At 45.5% G+C, this 21,298-nt stretch overlaps 1 protein-coding gene across 10 annotated transcripts; it reads right to left on the bottom strand.

Annotated features, from left to right (window-relative positions):
* Window positions 1-941: 941 nt before the first annotated feature.
* On the bottom strand, window positions 942-20,801 carry HNRNPF (heterogeneous nuclear ribonucleoprotein F). 10 transcript variants are annotated; one of them, XM_045568169.1, is made up of 6 exons: window positions 20,693-20,801; window positions 20,309-20,372; window positions 10,760-10,921; window positions 10,040-10,172; window positions 8,331-8,392; window positions 942-3,036 (listed from the first exon to the last, which is right to left on the bottom strand). In XM_045568169.1, exon 6 carries the CDS (start codon window positions 2,981-2,983, stop codon window positions 1,736-1,738), a length of 1,248 nt encoding a protein of 415 aa, XP_045424125.1. In that variant the 5' UTR covers window positions 2,984-3,036; window positions 8,331-8,392; window positions 10,040-10,172; window positions 10,760-10,921; window positions 20,309-20,372; window positions 20,693-20,801; the 3' UTR covers window positions 942-1,735. The 10 variants fall into 10 exon arrangements, with proteins under 10 accessions (XP_045424125.1, XP_045424126.1, XP_045424127.1 ...); XM_045568170.1 differs by lacking the exon at window positions 10,760-10,921; XM_045568171.1 differs by lacking the exon at window positions 20,693-20,801 and having other exon boundaries at window positions 20,309-20,459.
* Between the last annotated feature and the right edge of the window lie 497 nt (window positions 20,802-21,298).

Raw genomic sequence — 21,298 nt, 5'->3', positions numbered from 1 at the left:
AAAAGCAGAAAACACCAGATGATCCTTAAACTGGTAAAATTAGAACATCTAGGTTCCATTATTGTTATTAAAGTGGGAAAATGAAGTTGGAAGCATTATCAAAGTATTTTTGCATGGGATTTTTTTTTTTTTTTTTGAGACAGTCTCACTTTCTTGCCTGGGCTAGAGTGCTGTGGCGTCAGCCTAGCTCACAGCAACCTCAAACTCCTGGGCTCAAGCAATCCTCCTGCCTCAGCCTCCCAAGTAGCTGGCACTACGAGCATGTACCATGCCAGGCTCGTCTTTTTCTATATATATTTTTAGTTGTCCAGATAATTTCTTTCTATTTTTAGTAGAGATGGGGTCTTGCTCTGGCTCGGGCTGGTCTTGAACTCCTGAGCTCAAATGATCCACCCGCCTTGGCTTCCCAGAGTGCTAGGATTACAGGCGTGAGCCACCCTGCCCGGCCTTGCATGGGATGTGGGATGATTTTTAAAAATAAACCACCTTAGTGCATGTCCTAAGTGTTAAAATGATGGTACTACCATATGCTGTGTGCAGAGCTGCCTGGAGTATGGACCCTGTTTTCCACTGCTAGGTGGAGAGAAATTTTTTACTACCAATTTGTAAACAGGTCTCAAGCTTGAGAATATGCATACCCTGTGAGAACCTATCATTGCTAATTCAGGAATGTACCCCATAAAAATAATCACAAGCACACACACATACACACAAAGTCCAAATCAGCACATTTTCTAAAAACTAGCAATGTGTGTAACAGCCCCACTCAGAACCAAAGTTCTCTAGCTACGGGAACGATGGGTGTGATTCCAGCATCAAGGGGCTGGCAGGATACTACGATCAGCTTAACACCACCGTGCACACAAACCATGGGTGCCTGGGGCTGCATGTGTCTACTTCACGCTTCTGAGGATGTTTGTTTCTAGTCACCATTTCCACCATTCACATAATTAACGTTTTTATTAAACTTTTATTTAGCCTCATTGTAAGAATATAAGGGAGATCATAGATTTGATGTACGAAATTTTAAAATTCACACTAAAATACATTAGGAATAAAATGAATTCAACAACCCATTTTGCTACCTTTTGCTGAGTAGATAATCTTGTGCCAGTCATTGTGAAAAAATCTTTATTTTAAGAAAAAAATTTAGTTAACAAAAAATTTAACAAGTTTCACTTAGCAAAATACACCCAAAAGGAAATCACAGTACAAAGAAAGTTTTAAGTCAAGGCCTCACCAATTCCTACAGTATTAGTATTGTGTCTCAATTCTCAAAACTAACTCTTAAAAAACTTAAACTAAAAGATTTAAAATGAAAATATAAACTAGAATGAACAAACATGAGAAATATTTTTTTGAATCAGGGAGCTAGCACCTTTGAGTTTTTCAAAAAAGCACGTCTCCCCAGTGTATTCACTGCGATGTGGTGGCAAAAGGTCCATATTTAACATACTTAAACTACTGAAACTCAGATAACATCACTCTGAAGTATACTACCAAAATGTTAATTGAGAAAAGCTGAAAATAGTTTTAGTTTACCCAATATCACATGCTAGAAGAAAAGTTTGCATGAGAAAACACTGAAGAGGTAATTTTTTTAAATCCAGATTTCACAAACTCATGGTGCAAAATGGGTCCCAGAGCTTCCTCTAGAGTTGTAACTGCTCTTCATTCATTGCTTATTGGCTGCCTGTGAAAATTTGATTGAAAAACCTTCAGCATCCCTACAAAACTAATCGTATCCGCCCATGCTGTTCTGACCGCTATAGCTAGCTCCGTAGCAGCCGCTCACTGACTGACTCTCCAGACCGCTGTAAGTGGCCTGGGCTGCCGACACCCCCATGCCTTGCATCACCTGGCTGCTGTACGCCCCATTGCTGGCCCCCGTTGTCGAATTCAAGAACAGTTCTATGTATCTGTGCTGCATGTTGGCCCTGTCTTTGGACATAGCCGCCACAGCCTCTTCGTGAGTGGCAAACTCCACGTCTGCTTCACCGGTCACTCTTCCATCTGGGCCAATCTCAATATGCACTCTCACGGGGTTGAGCGGAGAGAAGAAGTTGTAAATGTCATTCTCGGTTGCTTTGTAAGGAAGCCCTCTCATGTGGACGCAGTGCCCGGTGGTGCTCTGCACTGTGAACTCGCTGTCTCCATATCTGTGGTCGTACATGCCTGAGAGACAGTAGCTGAGGTCTCTTCCAAACAGGTCAGTGGTGAAGCCGTAGCCATCACTGAGGCCGCTGTACTCTTCATAGCCACCGTAGCCTGCGCTGTAGGTGCCGGGCCGCATCCTCTCCAGGCCCGCTTGCTTCACGATGCCAATGTATCTCCTAGCTGTGCCAGGGCGGTCATAGGGCCCCGGCCTCTGTACCGACATAAACTTCAGAGGGGGGTCTGAGTAAGACCTGACTTCCTCCTGACTGCTCTTGAACACTTCGATATACCTGTGCCCTATCCTCTCCTTGTGCTTCCCCAGAGCCTTCTCGGCTAACTCCTGTGAGGCGAACTGCACAAAAGCTTCCCCGGTAATCTTGCCCTCAGGGTCCACAGGCAGTGTGATCCCATTTGGCACGATTTCCAACCCTGAGAAGAACTGGACAATTTCTTCCTTTGTGCATCCAAATGGGAGTCCTCGAAGACGGACGAAGCCATCGTTGGCGCTGTCGGCACTGTTGGGACCGCTGTGCTTCAACACCCAATCCATCTCGGTTCTGTGGGACTTGAACACCTCGATGTACCGGTGTCCCATGCTTTCCCTGTCTTTTTTCAGGGCCATTTTTACATCATCTTCTGATTCAAGTTCAACAAAAGCCTCACCACTCTGCCTGCCCTCTCTAGTGTAGATGAAGTGAACGCCTGCGGTCCCATCACGAATCGTGCAGTCGGAGAGGAAGTTCTGCACGTCCTCAATAGAGCAGGACCAGGGCAGGCCACGGAGCTTGACCACAAAACCTTCACCTCCCTCGGGGCCTAGCATCATGGACACTTGGCAGGGCAGATGTCAGACAAGGTTAGGCACAACTTTTTTTGAGGCTGAAAAGAAAGCAAAAACTACTTTACATAAATTTTCATTTAATATGCTTAACAAGAATACACACTAAATATTATTTCCCCCATTTTATAGATGAGGAAGGCAACAATGAATGAAGACTCGATCCCAAGTCTTTCAAAGAAAAAAAATAACGCTGCCACTCAGATTGAATAAGAACAAATCAGGGGCCTAAAAAAAGATAAGCAAATAGAACAAAGAATAAAATTTGAAACTTAAAAAGAGCAAGATGTGTTCTGGAGGCTTTAGTCAGCAACCTAAAATCTATAAATTCTAGTAGCCAGTTATTACAGGTTTTAGAAGGGAAGAAAAGAGAATGAATTTGGAAGCAATATTCAGCGAGAGGAAGAATTTCTCAGAACTGGAAGAAAACAGATGGGATATATTATGGTTATCAATCAAGTAAAAGAAAGATTCATATAAAGTTGGTCCCTTGAACATAGAGGAATCTAAGTTTTAGTCTGGTTAGAGCCAGCAAACTTCCTTTTTAGATTTATATTTATTCCAGATACTTGCAATGATGAAACGTGGTAAGACTCTTCTGGGAAGTCTCTTCCTCAGCTACAGGCCTTACATTTAGCCAATCTGCTTGTTTGTGGCTGGATACCACATACGTAAAAATAAGGGACGAAGACAGCAGATGGTTTTAAAATCACAATACAGAGTAGCATTTTCTTTGACACTGGGGTGAACCAGAATCAGTGTTCTTATTAACAACAATGCTGCCAGGATACAAGACAGCAATGGCTTCCAGATTTCAAGGAGGTATCATTTTGTCCCTTAATTGTCATTCAAACGAAATACTAGTTAAGGGTGAGGCCAAACTGAAGCAGGAAAGTCCACCAGCGGAATATTAGCTATGTACACTGCAAATAAATGCAGAAACCAAATTATATGATTCACAGGTTCACATATAAATAAAAGGGGCAACATAAAATACCTAAGTGGTAAGGTTCAAAAGGAACACATGGAGTACGTGGAAATTTAATGTTTCAATAGTGTCCCATGAAGTGTAACAGATGTGGCCATTAATACCGGTGGTCTTTTCAAGAAATGTGGTTTGTCATGTAGAAAAAGATTGAAGAGCTCCTTAAAAAAAAAAAAAAAAAAAAAAAAAAAAAATCCCCCCAAACCCACAATAAAAAACAGATAAAAAGCATGGATAGGTAAGAAATGGAAAAGCGAATCTGTCATCAATAGATGTTCAACCATAGTAGCATCAGGGAAAATCAAACTAAGGACAGAGTTACCGTTTAAGCCCATCACGTTGCTACTGATTTTAAAATTTCACGTAGCCACTGTAGGCAGTGGCGTTTCAGTAGCAACAGAGCCTGATTACAAAGAATGTCCCTAGTATGCTTATTTTTAATACTGAAGAAGCCTGATTACAAAGAATGTCCCTAGTATGCTTATTTTTAATACTGAAGAAGTGAAAAATATTGTGATGGGCCCCAGTAATCAAAGTGTAAACAGGACAAATGAAACAGATCTACATATAACCTGAAAGCATCAAGAAGATGGGAATTTACTCCTGAGTCATGATTAGGAATGCAATTACTTTAAAAGGCATACAGCCAAGGTAAAACCACCCTTGCTGATTAGAGTGGCGTGGGGCAGGCTCTAGGGAGAAGAGTCAAGGGGGACTAACCTGTACTGCTCATGCCCCCCCCCCACAAATGTATTAATACTGATTGTGCACATACGTTGAATAAACTTTCACTGAGCTTTGGTTTGAGAACACATATGGATCTAGCTACCAAATTACAAATTTTAAAATAAATGTGCTTTTTGAGAAGATAACAATGAAGGAAACAAACACAAGCACACTTTCTTTTTTCCCTAAGACAGAGTCTCACTCTGTTGCCGGGGCTAGAGTGCTGTGGTGTCAGTCCAGTTCACAGCAACCCCAAAGTCCTGGGCTCAAGCGATCCTCCTGCCTCAGCCTCCTGAGCAGCTGGGACTACAGGTACGCACTACCACGCCTGGCTACTTTTTTCTGTTTTTTTCAGTAGAGACAGGATTTTGCTCTTGCTCAGGCTGGTCTCAAACTCCTGAGCTCAAGTGATCCTCCCGTCTCAGCCTCCCAGAGTGCTAGGATTACAGCCGTAACCACCATGCCTGGCCCCAAGCACACTTTTTGCTCTCCACTCCTGAAGGCCTCAGTCACCTCAGTGTAGCAACACTGGCCAAAAAAAAAAAAAAAAAGTAGCAGCTTCTCCCTCCCCTGCCCACGGAGGATTTTGTGCTAGCAGTTCACAAACTCCTTCTTGGGGCACGAGGGCAAGTTTCCATTGTGTGTCTTGGGTGATGGGTTTAGACTCCCAGGGTAGGTGGAAGGGGCTCCTTTAGGTATTGACTGTCTTGTCTTTGACCCACACCTCCCTCCTGATGCTCCTCACTCCTGCAAGAATCTGGGGGCTTCACTCAAGTTCTGTTCCCAGCCTTAGGTCTAGTCATCCTTCAATGCCTGTGAGGTTAATCCATAGCCCCCCACCATTTCCCCTGGACCCCTACTATCTCCCATGATCTCAACAGCCCCCAGGAGCCTCCCTAGGCAATGCTATCACCAGTGACTCCCAAAGTCTAAGAGCAACACTGTGGAAGTCCTGCTCTGTAATCACATCCTCCTGCCTCCCCCACAACTGCCATCCCCCCTCATAAAGCCCTCAGCTTCCTTTTGAACGGCTCCCAATTCTTGCTGATCCAGCTTAGACCCCACGTATCACTTCATTCCTTCCTCATAGCATACAGAACTCATACACATGTCTTCATTGCATGTGCCCAGGAAAACCAGAGCCCTGGAAGATTCTAAGTATCTGTTTGTTCCATGGCTGTTCCACACAGCTGTACACAGCCAGGCAAAATGGTAACTCTAGACTAGGGTTTCTCAGCCTCAGCATTGCTGGCATTTTGGATCAGACAGTTATTTGTTGTGCAGGGCAGGCCCATGCATTGTAGGATGTTTCCATCCACTAGATGCCAGTAGCATTTCCCACCTAAGTTGTGACAACCAAAAATGTCTCCAGATGTTCCCCTCGGTCTAGAGCTGCCCTCAGTTGGGAACTGATGTAGAAAATCAGGGTCACCAACCTTAGAGCAGACCCTCAATACCACCCAGTCATACCGTGGATCTCTGCTCACCCAAAGCCCCCAGCTGTGTAGGGTGGCCTTACATATTGTCGTCATCTCTGACTCTCAGTTGATCACCTTCTACTTCCAATAGGAATGGGGACCTCCTGAAGGTTCCTGAGAGTCTAAGAATTTATAAACAAGGAGTGGCCTTTCCTTACAGTTGAGATCATTACCAACAGCTCTGCTCTGGGTCCCAACCTCACCCACCCTATGTAAATTCTTCCTTCTTTCCTCTCTCTCCACTGTGCACTGTCTCCTTGGCAATCAAATATGCTCAGGTCTACCCAATCACGTAATATATACCCTTCCCCCCATGCCAACTCTGCCTCCAGCTACCTGCTTTTTCCTCTAGTAAAATCTTGTCAAAGGGGCTCTACTGATGTCACCTCCAACCACCATCATCATAAGGGCATGATCCCACTTGTGCCAAGGATCTGCACGGGAAGAAGACCAAGTGTTTTCTTACTTTCATCTTACTTGTTCCCACAGCATGATTTAACCATTTCTTCCTGGAAACCACTCTCTCCCCTTCACTCCTATGATGCAACTCTTGTTAGGGATTCCTATTAATTCCTTAGACATTCTTTCTCAGTCTGTAAATCCTTCCTCAAACATTAACTGCAGGGATTCACTGGGCCCCATTCTCTTCTGGGTGCCCTCCCATCTCCCGGAAGCCCAGACTGGCATACATAACCCCACTTCCCAGCTCCCCCCTCTGTACCACAAATGATCTTGGCATTTTCTCTTCAATTGTATTCCAATTGCAGCCTTACCTGCACCCAAAGGCTCTAGAAGGAAACTGAACTAATCCTTGAACCACTTCTTCCAAGCCCTCAAATCTAATCAACCCATCAACTTTCTTGGGAGAGCCCATTCTCCATGGGACCCTCACCCCTAAATCCTATTATACTCCAGCCTTTTCAACAATTAGTGTCGAACAGCTCTACACTGAGTGACACTCAGTGAATGACAGAGTACTGAGCACAACAATTCTTTTCTTTGTAATGTGAATTATCAAACCACCATTTTATTTCTGCCTTTCTCTCATATTCCTCCCTAATTCCAAGTACCTACAAATGGCCTACTCAAGGCTACCCTTATCTCATTTTAGAAGTTCCCCAAGCATTAATGGCTAGCACTTCTTCCAATCCAACCCACAGCTCCAATGTTCTTTTAAAACTTACGTTACTGTCCTGTTTCCAAATCCTCAGTGGTTTCCCACTGGCCTCAGAAAAAGGACCACAGGGATAATGGGGTCCTCAGCCTGCAACACTCTCCTGTCTAGCTCACATCACTTCCTTTTTTTCCTCCTGGAATGTGCCATGCTCTCTGTTCCCTCAGGGATGTGACGCACATGGTTGAAGCTCTCACTAATTCTCTCTCTAAATATACTCTACCCAACCTTCTGTCTAGCTAAATCCTGCTAATCCTTAAGGTCTCAGCTCAAATAAACCACCTTTTTAAAAGTCTTCCCATTCTGCACAAATAAGTCTCGTAGCTCTATACCCTCATAGCACTCTTGTTGTGACTTGTATAAAAGGTGCCTTCAGACTCGCACTGGAAGGCTACTGGGGATAGACTGTGTGTGCCTGTTCTGTTGGCCACTATGACAGCACCCTCCGCACAGGCCCGACCCAGCAGGCCCAAGATTAGCTAGAACTGCTGACCATGTGGGGTCAACACCTTCCTTGAGAATGTGGCAGCCTAGCTAGGCTGAAAGACATGCAAGAAGCATAAAAGAACATTAACATTTCACATAAGAATTACTTTAAATGCCTGCTAATAACACCTTACACGTTATATCCTTGTTTGTGTAGTGGTGAGTAAAAAAAATTAATCACACATTACAAATGTTTCAGGAAATGCTTCAGAAATAAAATGATTTTCCCTGAGGGCAAGGTGAAGAGAGCATTCTTCTCTAAAACCCATATTTATGTTTAAAACATTTATTGTCTATTTGTACTCCATAATTAGCTTTCTCTTCTGTTTCTCAGAAGTCCTGAGACTTTTCATTAGCTAAAACTCAACCGAAGAGTCCCACACAAATTTAGTGAAAAACAATTTTTTTTTTACTCCAGGAGCCTATGAATACAACAAAAAATATAAACACTGTAACTGAAATATGACTTTTCTTAAAATAGCTCACCTTAAAGAACAACCTTGAAGCCTTCAGTGGTTGTTGACACTTCCAGTAGGTAACAAATTGTCCTAAAAAGACAGAAACAATATTGGCGGTGTGGCTTTGGAACCCCTGCACTCAGCAGAGCAGCAGGCAGTCTCGGGCTGGGTGCTTTAAATTCCTCCAGGCAAGGTGGCCGCCGGGAAACCCTTTATATCCCCAAGGTTGACACAATTAAACCTCCCGCCCTAACGGCACCTAGGTTTATCTTTTCATACGGTAATACAGAGCACAGCAGAAGGGAAACACCCAACTTGTGAGTCTACAGAAAATGCAAAGCACGGGAGAGTAAATTTAAATATCGAGGGCAGGAGCAGAGCATGGAGGGAGGAGGAGGGGCGCCGGCTCTGCAGGGGCCAGGGCTCTTCTGGGATGGGCACTGGCAACAATGCTTGCTAGACCTCATTCAGCCAGATTTATAAGAACCCCTCTGGAAGCAGCGTGGAGACACACCCAAAAGACTCCAAGTTACTAGGCAACTTTGTTGAAATATGCTTTTCAGCAGGAAAATCATAAGCACTATCATCACCAACATTCAAGTGATAAAGCTGTCCCCAAAGGACTAGGACATGGGCTGAAGACTATGGAATTCCTGTGAGAACTAAGTTGCGTTCTTAGTTTTGGAAATATGAAATTGCGAAAGTCAGTCAATTTTGTTGAACCTGTTGTGTTAAAATAGAATTATATCTGCCTTACAATTTCCTGCCTTTATTACATGATACTATTGGGAGGAGCTGTACACACGAAAGCATTACAGTTATTAGGAAACCTATTCAAGAAATGGTATAGTTTCAAATACTCTGGAATCGGGGCTTCAAGACGCTGTAACCACCCATAGTCCCTTCCCCTTTTCCCCCAAGAGACAGTGGAACCCAGTCATCTTAGCTTGGTCCAATTCTGCCTTGTTTACTCCAGCTCCTTCCAGGGTGATCTAAAGTTCAACACCTGGGACCCCTCTGGGGACACGCATAAGCTGGCAGCAAGACCCACTTTACCCCATTCAGACCAAGACCCCGTGAGCCTGTGGACCGTGGCACTGCGTAGTGAAGGCTGACAGAAAGCCCGCAGCATCATGAAACTGCTGGGAGGACTTTGCTCAACTCCCCCTGGCGACCGGGTCGAGATGCCTTCCAAGTACTAGATCTGTGGCTTCCAGACGTGCTAATGCACGTGGACCACCCACGGATTTCGTTAAAACACACACCCTAAAACAAATCAGAGTGGGGCCAAGAGTCCCCCTCTGCAAAGTGCGCTTCACCGCCCCGCCCCGTACAGGTTAGACGGGATTTGCACTTGCCTTCAGGCAAATCCAATCAAGATAAACAGGGTGCGCCTAAGAGTACTAGGACTAGTTACGTTTATTTGCAGAGTAAATAGGGCGGCTTAAGCACCACCCAGCACATTTTCTTTTGTTCAGCACAGAAGCCCGAGTAAGACCTAGGCTTCACCTACTTTACATATCTTTGTGCTCCGGGAAGGCCAGAGGAGAGCTTTCACTAGGAGCCCACCCCCTCCCTTCGCTCCGAGCAAAAATTTTAACCTCCAGACAGCTGGGAGCACACACAGCAGGGTTGTTCCGAGTGCCTTAATTACTCAGATAGTTTGCTCCTAAACCAAAGTCCACGGAAACCGCGGCCTCAGGACTACGCCGCGGACTGTTTTGTTCTAAGACTTACCACGGAGGAAGCAGGACTGATTTCTATGAAGCAAGCAAGGCTTTACAGCCCAAGGCCCACAAGTTCCACCCGAAGCTTAACAATGCAGAGGGCTCCAAGGAAAATCCAGGTGCATCTTCTGTTTGTTCTTAACCTGAAATGGAAATTCAAATGGCCAGGGGCAAACGCTTTCTGCTAGGTTGGAAACCTCAGGGGCGCCGCCGTGCGTATTTTGGCGGGAAGCACTGCTAGGGTCGTGTGACAAGGTAACTGCGTCCCCGCGGCCTCCACCTGGCGACCCGACAGCCTCGGGACCGCCCGGCCCAGCAGGAAGGTCGGCCCCCGGGCCCGCGCGGGCTCGGGCGGGAGCTTCCGGGCGGGGGGCGGAGCCAGCAGCGGGGGTAGGGCGGGCGGGTCCCCGGCCCGGGTGCGGGGGAGTCCTGGGACCGCGAGGGAGTGCCTCCGGGGCGGGGCTGGAGGAAAGGAGTTGCCCCGCGGGCCTCTAGGGACCCACGGGCAACGGGTGGGGCAGGGGTGACTTCCCGGGACCGCAGGGGTTGGAGTTGTCAGCCCCCGGAGCTCCCAGACGCGTGGGCAGGGTACGGGGTGGCGGGAAGGGGGAAAGGGGAGCGGCAGGACGCGGGCGGGGAGGAGGGGAGGGGAGGGAGCGGAGCGCCGCGCCCGGGCCCCGCTCCTGGGGTCGAAGGGGCAGGCTGCCGGGGCCTGCACTCGGCGGCTCACCACGCTGGGGATGGGCAGTCGGGACCTAGGAAGCGCGGGGTCCGGAGTCCGGGAAGCGGAGGCCGCGTGATCCGAGGCCGAGAGCCGGACGTGGGTCACGGGGTGCAGAGGAGGAAGTGCCCCGCCGGGCCCGCCAAGATGTCACCAATGGGAAACGCGTGCCTGCAGGTGCGGCCCCCGGCCCGCGCGGTCGGCCAGGCAGGAAGTGGAGGAAGGAGAGAAGAAAAGCAACGAGAAGGAAGACAGTTCTCAGTGAGTTCTCCAGAAAGGAGCCGAAGGGCGAGCTGGGGAAAGTCCAGAGCACCAGCTAGGGAGGGAGCGGGTGGGGAGACCGGGACGGGCATTGCAGTGCGGAAAAGAAACCACCAGACTAAAGGGAAACTAGTGGATATACAATACCTTCTTTCTTTTGTATATTTGACCGTGGACTCATGTAAACAGTTTGCATAACCAAAAGAATTTAAAACACAATTCCTAAAATTTATACTTAGCAAGCAATTATATTTTAGGAACCTTTGAATCTTAAATGATATGGGGAACAATTATAAAGCAATTGTAATGATGTGAGCAGTAACTGGATATTTAATATTAGGAATTACAAATTTTGCTGTTATGCTACTGTAATCTTATTTCTTTACAAGACCCTTTATAGGAAAGAATGTACTAAGTGAGAATATGATGATGTAGACTGTGGGAAGCTCTACAAGGACAAATGAGCCAGTCCTTCCTCTGAACAGTTCCAAATAAAAGGACTGAAGTGCCACTTACCGATTAAAATAAACTTAAGAGCTTTATCAAGGATCCACGATACATGGGACATAATTGGCTCATGATTCAAACAAGTTGACAAAAATTTATAAATAAGACAATAGGGGATATTTGAACATTGACTAGATGCGGTAGAATTATGTTTTAAAATAAAGTGTTGACGACTATGATTTGTTTGGAAATTATCCACAAGAGAAGCAGTAGGTGGGGATGTAGGGAAAAACTGTCCACGACTAGTAACTGTTGAAACTAGGTGACAGGTACATGGGAGTTCATTTTAATATAGTCTACTTTTGTTATTTGAAATAGTCCACAGTAAAAATGCCACCAACACCGCACCACCTCCTTGCTTATTCTTACTATCAGAGACTGAGGACAATTCAGAGGATTCAAAAATCCATTCATTCCAAGGAAAGTGAGAAACAGAGACCAAAAACACATTTAAGAGAATAAAGGGAAATTAGCCAGAAAATTGGCTTGTTTTCAGAAAGAGTACCTAATATGAAAATGGTCTGAACTGCTTCATAAGCATTAACTGTCTCTTAAGATCTTCCTCAGATATATATTCTTGGTATTTTATGATTGGCATGCATATATCACTGATTTTATTTGAATGCATTTGTTGCACTTGAGTAGTTTTATTTATGCCTTCTTCCATTAACTGGTTCATGACTCAGGCAAGGCAAGTGTTAATTATCGATCAGTCATGACATGGGTGGTGAGGGAACAATATGTACAGAAGCCTGGAGCCAGAGGATCAAGTTGTGCCGATTTTGGGAGGGGGTGGCAGAGGAAGGTTCTTCCTACCCTTGAAGGCCTGGTTTGGTGTTTTGGACGCTATTCTAAGGCCAATGGGAAGTCACTTAATTGTTTCAAAATGTAATGTGGTGTGATTTGAGTTTTGCTTTTTAACGGAACATTACTAGATGCTATCTGGAAAATGAATAGTGGGAACAGACACATGGAGACAAAATGGGAAGCAATGAGACAAATCCAGGAAGACTGAAGTGGGAATTGCAGAATGTGAAAGGATTCAAGTGATGTGCAGTAGATAAAAATTTACCAAACGTGGAGAGATCCATTCACCAAGAAATACACTGTGCACTTATATAAGATGCAGACACTGTGCTAGGAGCTGGGCTTTAAGATAGTGGGAAGAACAAGCATAGTTCCTGCCTTAGTGAGTCCACAGAACAGTGGACTAGGAAATCAATAAAGAAATGCACAGGCAAAATTATGACAAATTTTAGCATTAACACAAAATAGAAAATGCGGATTAAGTCAGACGGGGTTCTGAAGAAGAGACATGTAAACAGCCAGGAAGCATAAACAGGGGGTAGGTGGGAACTGAGAGTGACAGAATTCCATATACAAAGAATAGGAACTCTTCCCCCCCATGCCCATAAATAGCTAAGGTTTAAAACAAGTAGAAGTTAGAAGCCTATTATTCTTTGTTTCCTTTGTACATTACCTCTGTATTCCCTCTGGACACTTGTTCAAATTCTTTCTTTCTTTTAATGCAGCTCTTGGCCAGGATTATGTTTTGGTGTTTGTTTGCTTTGTAGTAATATTTTTATTTGTGGGGAATCCTTTTACATTTTTTTTTTTTTTTTGAGACGGAGTCTCACTCCATTGCCCTGAGTAGAGTGCCGTGGCATCAGCCTAGCTCACAGCAACCTCAAACTCCTGGGCTCAAGCAATCCTCCTGCCTCAGCCTCCCAAGTAGCTGGGACTACAGGCATGCGCCACCATGCCCAGCTAATTTTTTCTACATGTTTTTAGTTGTCCAGCTGATTTTTTTCTATTTTTAGTAGAAACGGGGTCTCGCTCTTGCTCAGGCTTGCCTTTTAAATCTTATAGTCGTTTTTATTAAATTAAATTCACCAAATAGAACTTAGGATACAGTTTCTGGGGCTCATGCCCGTTCACATGAGGAGCATGGATGGGTCTTGGGGGGGGGGGAACTCCCTGTCTTGGTATGGCATGTGAACTGAGCCTAGACCTGTGTGTCACTGGAAATTGGATTTAATGGCCTCAAAAGTCTCTTCCAACCCAGGAATTTTGTAACGTCCCAAGTCAGTGGCTTTTAAACACTTCTCAAAGTCATGGATTCACTTAAATATATGATGCAAGTCTGGACCAACTTCATTGAAGAAAAAAAAAAAAAAAGGACCAACATAACACAGTTGTATTTATTTAACTTTTCAGGGGCTCATGGATATGAAGTGTGAGAGTTCTGACCCAATTTGCATAACATGCCAAACTGCATACACAGAGCTATCCTAAGAGCCATTAAGGTCCAAGAAGCTGTAGATGGATCATTAACATTTTAAATGTTTATGCCATTACTAATTTCTATCCAACAAAGCAGGTCTGTCATGACCTGCCTGCGACAGGAAAGCCGTTTTCCATTACTTTCTAGCTATCAGGCCCTTTAGCTTACTTGATGTAGTTAATAGTTAAGTTTATCTACAATGGTTGAAATAAACATAAGGAACAAATTTTTACCCAACATGGAACAACTATTGCTTTGATATTGACTGTATTTTGCAAATGACTCAAGTATCAAGATATCTCAGGTAAACAAAGGAAAGCACAAAAATGTATGTATCAGGTGAGGATTCTTTAAAATGTTCATAAAAGGAAGCACTATTAGACTTCTGTTCCTAAAGATAAAATCTGTTCTCAATGAGGGAAAATTTCATCATTTTAGATTAATTGGAGGCTCTCTCCCCATAGTAGGAAATAAGATCCACGCTTAACTAAGAAATGGGTGTGTACAGATTCTGCTAAAGAAAAATACAATTATAGGAAGGTAAGATTCCCAGACCACCTCCTGTAACCCTGAGCAAGCAGCACCCCGAGTGATGCAGTCAGATCCATGAGCTGGGCAGAAAGGCTCATGGTGCCCACAGCCCTTTCAGGAAGGTGTCCTCCTTGGGAGCCTAGGAGGAATGGGCCTCCGTGGAAAACTGACACCTTGTCAGGTTCCAAGTAGCCTGCCACAGGAGCTGAAACTGCTCCTTGTTTGTAGCTCAGGAGACCACAGCATTCTGCCTTGGGGGAGTAGAGAACAACTGGGAGAAGGAAAGGAACATGGCAACATACAGGAGACGGGCTCAGCACCCAGAGAACACACCACACCTCACTCAAGCAGGTTTTAAGACACCAGAACTGCTGGACAAAATCTGTAATTATTTTCACAAAGAAAAAAAAAATAACAAGAGGACTTTTAGATACTCCATTACAGAATAAAAACCTTTCTGGTACTAAAAATTACTGAGTTTTGACTGTATCAGTTAACAAATGGAAGAAATGTCTCAAAAAAAAAAAAAAAAGAAAGAAAGAAAAGAAATAATGGGGGGAAGACATACTTTTTCCAACGCAGTTTTCTCTACATTCTAAACTTAAGAGTTTTATTAATACCAACATATGCCTGGGTTGTGTCTTTTTAAAATGTCCTGATGGGAACTACAGAATTGAGTTTAAGCCAGGAAAATTCCCTTCCATTCTTTATCTCTTCTCTTGCCTCCATCTGTGTCTTTTTCTCCTTCTGGAATTCCTATTATTCATATGTTATTTCTCCTGTCTCAGAAGGAACCAACTCTGTCAACATCTTGATATTAAGACTTCTAGCCCCCAGAACTTTGAGAAAATAAATTTGTTGTTTAAGCCACCAGTCTATGGTACTTTCTCTGGTAGCCCTATCAAACTAATACAGCCAGATACCAAAATCAGACAAAGACATCACAAGAAAACTACAGACTTACAAATATATACAGGCAAAATTTCCCCCAAAATACTAAACCAAATCTGGCAACATATAAAATGGATTATACACCATGAACAAGTGGGATGTATCCCAGGAATGGAAGGGTGTTTCAACATAAAATTGTTATGGAAGTAGACAGTGGTGATGTTCACAACTCTGTGAACATACTAAAAACTTCTGAATTGTATATACTTTAAGATGATTAATTATATGGCACGTAGCACCAATTTAAAAATTGAAAACATTATATTTGTCATTCATATCGTAATTCTATTGGACAGCATTATTCTAACTAAATATCATAGAGCAGAAAAGGGCCCTCAATTAGAAGATTAAGAGGAATGGATATGTCACTGATAGCTCTCATGTATAGATACAATTAGTCTTATAAGGAGACACAGTGTGATGTGTAATACAGATGGTCCCCAACTTAACAATTTTTCAACTTTACCAAGGGTGTCAAAGTAGGAACCATACTCTAAGTACCTATAAAACCATTGTGTTTTTCACTTTAGTACACTATTCTGTAAATTACGTGAGCTATCCAATGCTTTATTGTAAAATGGGCATTGTGTTAGATGATCTTGCCTGACATTGTAGGCTAATGTAAGTGTTCTAAGCATGTTTAAGGCTAAGTGTATTAAATGCATTTTCAACTTATGATGGGAACATAACCCCATCACAAGTAGAGGTGTATCTGTATTTATACTAGGTGAAGAGTTCTGTAAAAGGGGCATACTGTCAGGAGAAACCTAATAAGAGCTGAGTTTTTAATTCCAGTCTGTCACTCCTTCCCTAAATGATTACTGCTTTTTGTGTCATGTTTAAGAGATCTTTTTCCTAGCCCAAGCCCCTATGGTTATTTTCTTAATGTATAAAGCTCTGTTTTGATTTGTATTTTTACATGTAAATCTATAATCAACCTGGAATTGATTTTCTATTTCCAAAAAAGTTTTAGAATTAGTTTATCAAGTATCACTGGCTAATTTCAATCATAAAAATCAGATTCAAAAATCATAACCAAAATATTAGCCAACCAAATCCAGCAATACACAAAGCAATAACATGACCAAGTCAGGTTTATTACAGGAATGCAAGTGTAATTGATCATTTCAAAGTCAATTACTGTAATTTCTCATATTGATATGTCAATGGGGACAAAGTATGAAGAAAGATAAATTTTTAATATTTTATGAGAAATGGTAAGCTGAAGTGTCAAGAAAGAATTGGAACCAGTCTGAACGGCTCTCACTGGCCAAAAATTGGATAATCTGAGCAAAGACAGTAAAAGATGCTGTGGATTAAAATACATCCTACATATTAAAATCTATGACTTCATAATGATACTAGAAAAAATATCATTGGCTACCTTTGGCACATGATAGGGATCCAATTCATTATGCTGGATATTGGTAAAGATAAAAAGAAATCAAAAACTTGACCTACCTTTAACATATAAAGTACATCTTAGAGTAATCAAAGGATTAAGAAAATACAGAAATATTCCTGCTAATAAATAAGAAGGAATATATAATTAGAATATCACTAATTTGGAACCCACTAAAAAAACGATGGATCTAGGTAATGATCATCAATATCTGCTAACATCACAAAACAGAAAACACCAACCAATATGTGCACACAGCACCTTAAGAATTAAGTATTCTTTCCAAAAACTCTCACTGGAATCAGAACTACCTCTAGAGGTAACTACCATTTTATAGGAAATATAAAGAACAGAGACTCAAATACCACCAAGAGAATGTAACCAGAAAAACTCAAGAGTGTAGGGAGAGAACTGCACACGACATTACAAATATACTGTAAGGAAGGATCCTTTAAGAAAGGGGATCCATTAGATCATCCCTGTCTAATACAACAGCCACTTGTCACAATTGAAATGTGGCTGTTACAAATTGAGACATGCTCTAAGTGTAAAATTCACACTGGATTTTGATGGCTTCATATGAAAATGTTAATTTAAAAACTTATATGCAGGCCGGTGCGGTGGCTCACGCCTGTAATCCTAGCACTCTGGGAGGCCAAGGCGGGTGGATCGCTCAAGGTCAGGAGTTCGAGACCAGCCTGAGCAAGACCCCGTCTCTACTAAAAATAGAAAGAAATCATCTAGCCAACTAAAATATATACATAGAAAAAATTAGCAGGGCATGGTGGCGCATGCCTGTAGTCCCAGCTACTTGGGAGGCTGAGGCAGTGGGATCGCTTAAGCCCAGGAGTTTGAGGTTGCTGTGAGCTAGGCTGATGCCATGGCACCCACTCTAGCCTAGGCAAAACAGCGAGACTGTCTCAAAAAAAAAAAAAACAACAACAACAACAACAACAAAACAACTTATATGCAAAATAATATTGTGGATTATATTAGGTTAAATTATTAAAGTGAACCACATCTATTTCTTTTTGCTATTAGAGAATGTAAAATTGCAGATGTGGCTTGCATTACATTTCTATTGGACAGTGCTATTCTGAATTAAAAAATAACTTGAGATATGTATCAAATATAAAGTATAATCTTGTTTGGATCCTGATTTAAACTAACCAGCTGCATAAAAATATTTTGTACACAATCTGGGACACCTGAACACTTAGATCATCAAGGAATTATTTTTTTAGGTGTGATAATGGTATTGTTTTAAGAGAGTCATTAGAAACACAGAATAAATATTTATGAATAAAAATCTTACGGGTCTGGGGTTTGCTGTAAAATAAGCCAGAGTGCTCTTGGCTGAGCTCAGTTCTTCCTCTGCCCACCCTGTTGTCCTCCACAAGAACAATGGCTCAGGGCAACCGGTTGTGGGCAGGGGCACTGGCAGAGGAGGGCATCCCTGTCTACCGGAGACTCAGTCCTAACCATGTGCCTATGTCTTCCCCCAGCTTCATTTTCTGAGCTGTACCGTGCAGACAATACAGCAACCCCATTTAGAGTAGTCATGAGCAAGTGATTTGAAAATGGGGTAAAACACCTACCTCTCTGTGCCTGGACCCAGAGTAAAGGTCAATTAATGTGGTTCACTTAAGAGCCAGAGAACCAGAGCTCCGGTAAGGGGAGAGAGGATTGGCGGGGAGAGAGGATTGGCGGGAAGTCACTTCCAGGGAAAGGGATCCGCTCATTTCTGCAGCCTCTCCACACCACTGGGCTCTTATCTGTCTCCAGGATCTCCCGAGATTTGGCCACGTGGGAGAACTAACTCCTCCTATTTACCCAATGTTTTGCCTTAGAGTTTTTACTTGATTTTATGTTTAAAGAGAAGCTTTATAACGATACCCCTTAACTGAAAACTAGAGGCGTTTGCCATTTAAAAAAACCAAAAAGGTAAGTACTAAAAGAGAATGTTATTAGATTAGAAAAAGGATCATAATATGTAAATAATAAATCTAGCCACTTTACAGAAATGCTCACAAGAACGTAAGACCTTAAAGGCAAAAGATCAGTAATAAAGCAATCTCTCAATATTCATTAAAAGTAGAAAGTTTGCTCACTTATTTCAAAACAAAAAAACCTTGTATACAAATTAGCACTGAAAACATCACTTTTCAATGACAGATCTTAATATATTTTTTGTCTACTCGGAGAACCCGAGAAATTTTCATTCTTACTAGAAGTCCAGAAACAAATACGTAGTTAACTTTTAAAAACATAACTGAAGCAATAGGAAGAATTATATTTAGATCAGTACTGCTCGGATGACTTTTTGAATCCAAAAGATTATTTGCAGCGTTCGAAACGCTTCCCGCTCCGCAGGCTCCCGCCGCCGGAGGCCAGCCGGGCCCCAGCGCTCCGCCCACACCCCCGCCCGGGCGGTTCCGGGAAGGCGCCGCCGCCGCCGCCGCCGCCGCGCGGGCCCCTGGGCGCGCGGGCCCCGCTACGCAGCGGGCCTGTAGTCGCAGGGAGGAGGCCCCGGCGCCCCACGGGGAGTTTCGAAAACTAGGAGGCGGCTCATTCGGTCGTCCTCCGGCTGCCGCCGGAAGGAAAAGCCGCGGAAGGGCGCCCCGCGAGGCAGGCCAGGTTGGGCTCTCCGCCCTCCCTCCGGGACACACACCACGCGCCCAGGGGCGGTCGGGCGGGCGGGGTCCGCGACCAGGAGGCACGCGGAGGCCGGGAGAGCGCGCCATGCGGGCCAGGGCCGCGTCCACAAGTTCCCCGGGAGCAGAGAGGAATCAGCAGAATACATTTAAAGACACAAAGAAGTAAAGCTCATGGAAAAAGAAACGGCCGACTAAGCCAACGAGGCAAAGATTTTTACCCCAAACGCCAACACGATACCTTTACAACAGGAGACTACGCAGAGACGGCGGCTCCGAGCACACGCGCCGCCGCCGAGGAGGAAGAAAGGCCCCAAACCCGCGAGCGGGGCTCTAGCGGCGGGGCGTGGGAGGAGGGCGGAGTCAGCTTCCCACAAGAGTCTTGTGCAACTCCCGGCGCCCTCGGCCACGTGAGCGCGCAGCTTTCGTTTCAAACGAGCCCTCCGACGGCCGCCAGTGCCCCACCCGGAGTACCGGCTGCCCGGCTGCCGCTCGCCGCTCTTCGTCCCTTCCTCGCCGCCATCCCAACCCCAAATCTCAGCCCGGAGTCCCCACCCCGTGGGACCAGGCCCTAGGCGGCTCCTGAGCTCACACACTGCCTCCCCGATGCCAGTGGGCCTCAGCGCCCGCTCTGTCCCGGGTGTGTGTGGCGCCTGACCTTGGATCCCGCCTCCCGGATCTCTAATCCCAGGCCACGGTCCCCACCCCGCTAGGCCCAATCCCCAGTTGGTCCCGGGTGCAAGGCCCTTGACCTCGGCTCTCGCAGTTCAGTCTCCCGGTCTCCATCCCCGGTAGGTTTAGTCCCCGCTCGGTCCCGGGTGCGCGGACCTCGACCTCGGATCCTGCCTTCCAGATCCCAAACCTCAGCCCCGGGCTCCCCAGCCCCAGTGGGTCTAGTCCCCGCTCGGCCCCGGGGGTGCGGCCCTCAACCTAGGACTCACCGCCCTCCCGCTCCGACCGCCCCTCACCTCGGGCTCGGAGTCTCCGCGCTCCAGCTCTCACCTACGGCTCCTCCGTCGGCCCTCGCAGCGCCTAGAGGAGGGCGGAACGCAGGAGACTTGGCAGTTGTGGCTGAGGCAGTTGAGGCTTGTTTACCATCACCATGGAAACCCCCAGCAGCGCGCTCTGGGCGGGGCTTCTCAGGGGCCGCGAGACGCGCGCGGCGGGCCGAGACCTCAGCTCCCGCCCGTCGAGCGCACACTGCGCTTCCGGAAGCCCTCCCCCTCCCGGGGTGCTCAGCCCTGGCTCGGCCCTACGCCCCAGGCACCCAGATACGGCAGCCCCAGGAGCCTGCGTACCCACCCCGCTGCTACCTGACAGCGTGACCGCGTGGGGTACCCCCCGAACCCCACCTTCTTCAGAAGACGCGGCACCGTCCTGCTTCCACGACGGAGCCGGAAGGACGTAAGGACCGCGGCAGGGCGGGCCCCCAGCGGCTGGCATCCGGGGGCGGAGCCACGACGGCGCCACTGTGACGCGCCCAGAGCGGAGCCGTTGATTGGCCAGCCGGGCGCGGGACGGGGCGGGGAGGGCAGGGTCCCGCCAGCGGCTCCGAGTCTCGGGGGGGGACGCTGGGTTAGCACGGCCGAACGCGGAAGCGTGAGCCCAAAAGACGCCTGGTTTGAAGACCAGCGTGAGATGAAAAAATGTCCTGCCCGTGCAGGAAGAAAGGAGCCCAAGAAATCCAGAGGCAGCCTAAGGCGTCTCGGAGGGGTTGGGCTTAGGAGGGATTTCTCAGGTGGAAGCAGCTCGCGGGATGATCCCGTAGGGTGAGAACGCCCCAAAACCTCAGAGGGTGACTCAGGAGACACAGGGCAAGTGCAGGATTTTCAGTCACAGGGCACCTGAGCGCACAAATTTTGGTGGCTAATGGCTATGCCTATTGAGGCAGCGGAACAGATTTTTCTTGATGCGTTGTAGGGCTAATAATTAATACCATTTTATTTTGGTGGACTCTC

This window comes from Lemur catta, chromosome 14 (genome assembly GCF_020740605.2).
Source record: "Lemur catta isolate mLemCat1 chromosome 14, mLemCat1.pri, whole genome shotgun sequence".
Taxonomy (NCBI): domain Eukaryota; kingdom Metazoa; phylum Chordata; class Mammalia; order Primates; family Lemuridae; genus Lemur; species Lemur catta.
Note: the sequence above shows the minus strand (reverse complement) of the source record. Positions and strands in the feature narration are given on the sequence as shown.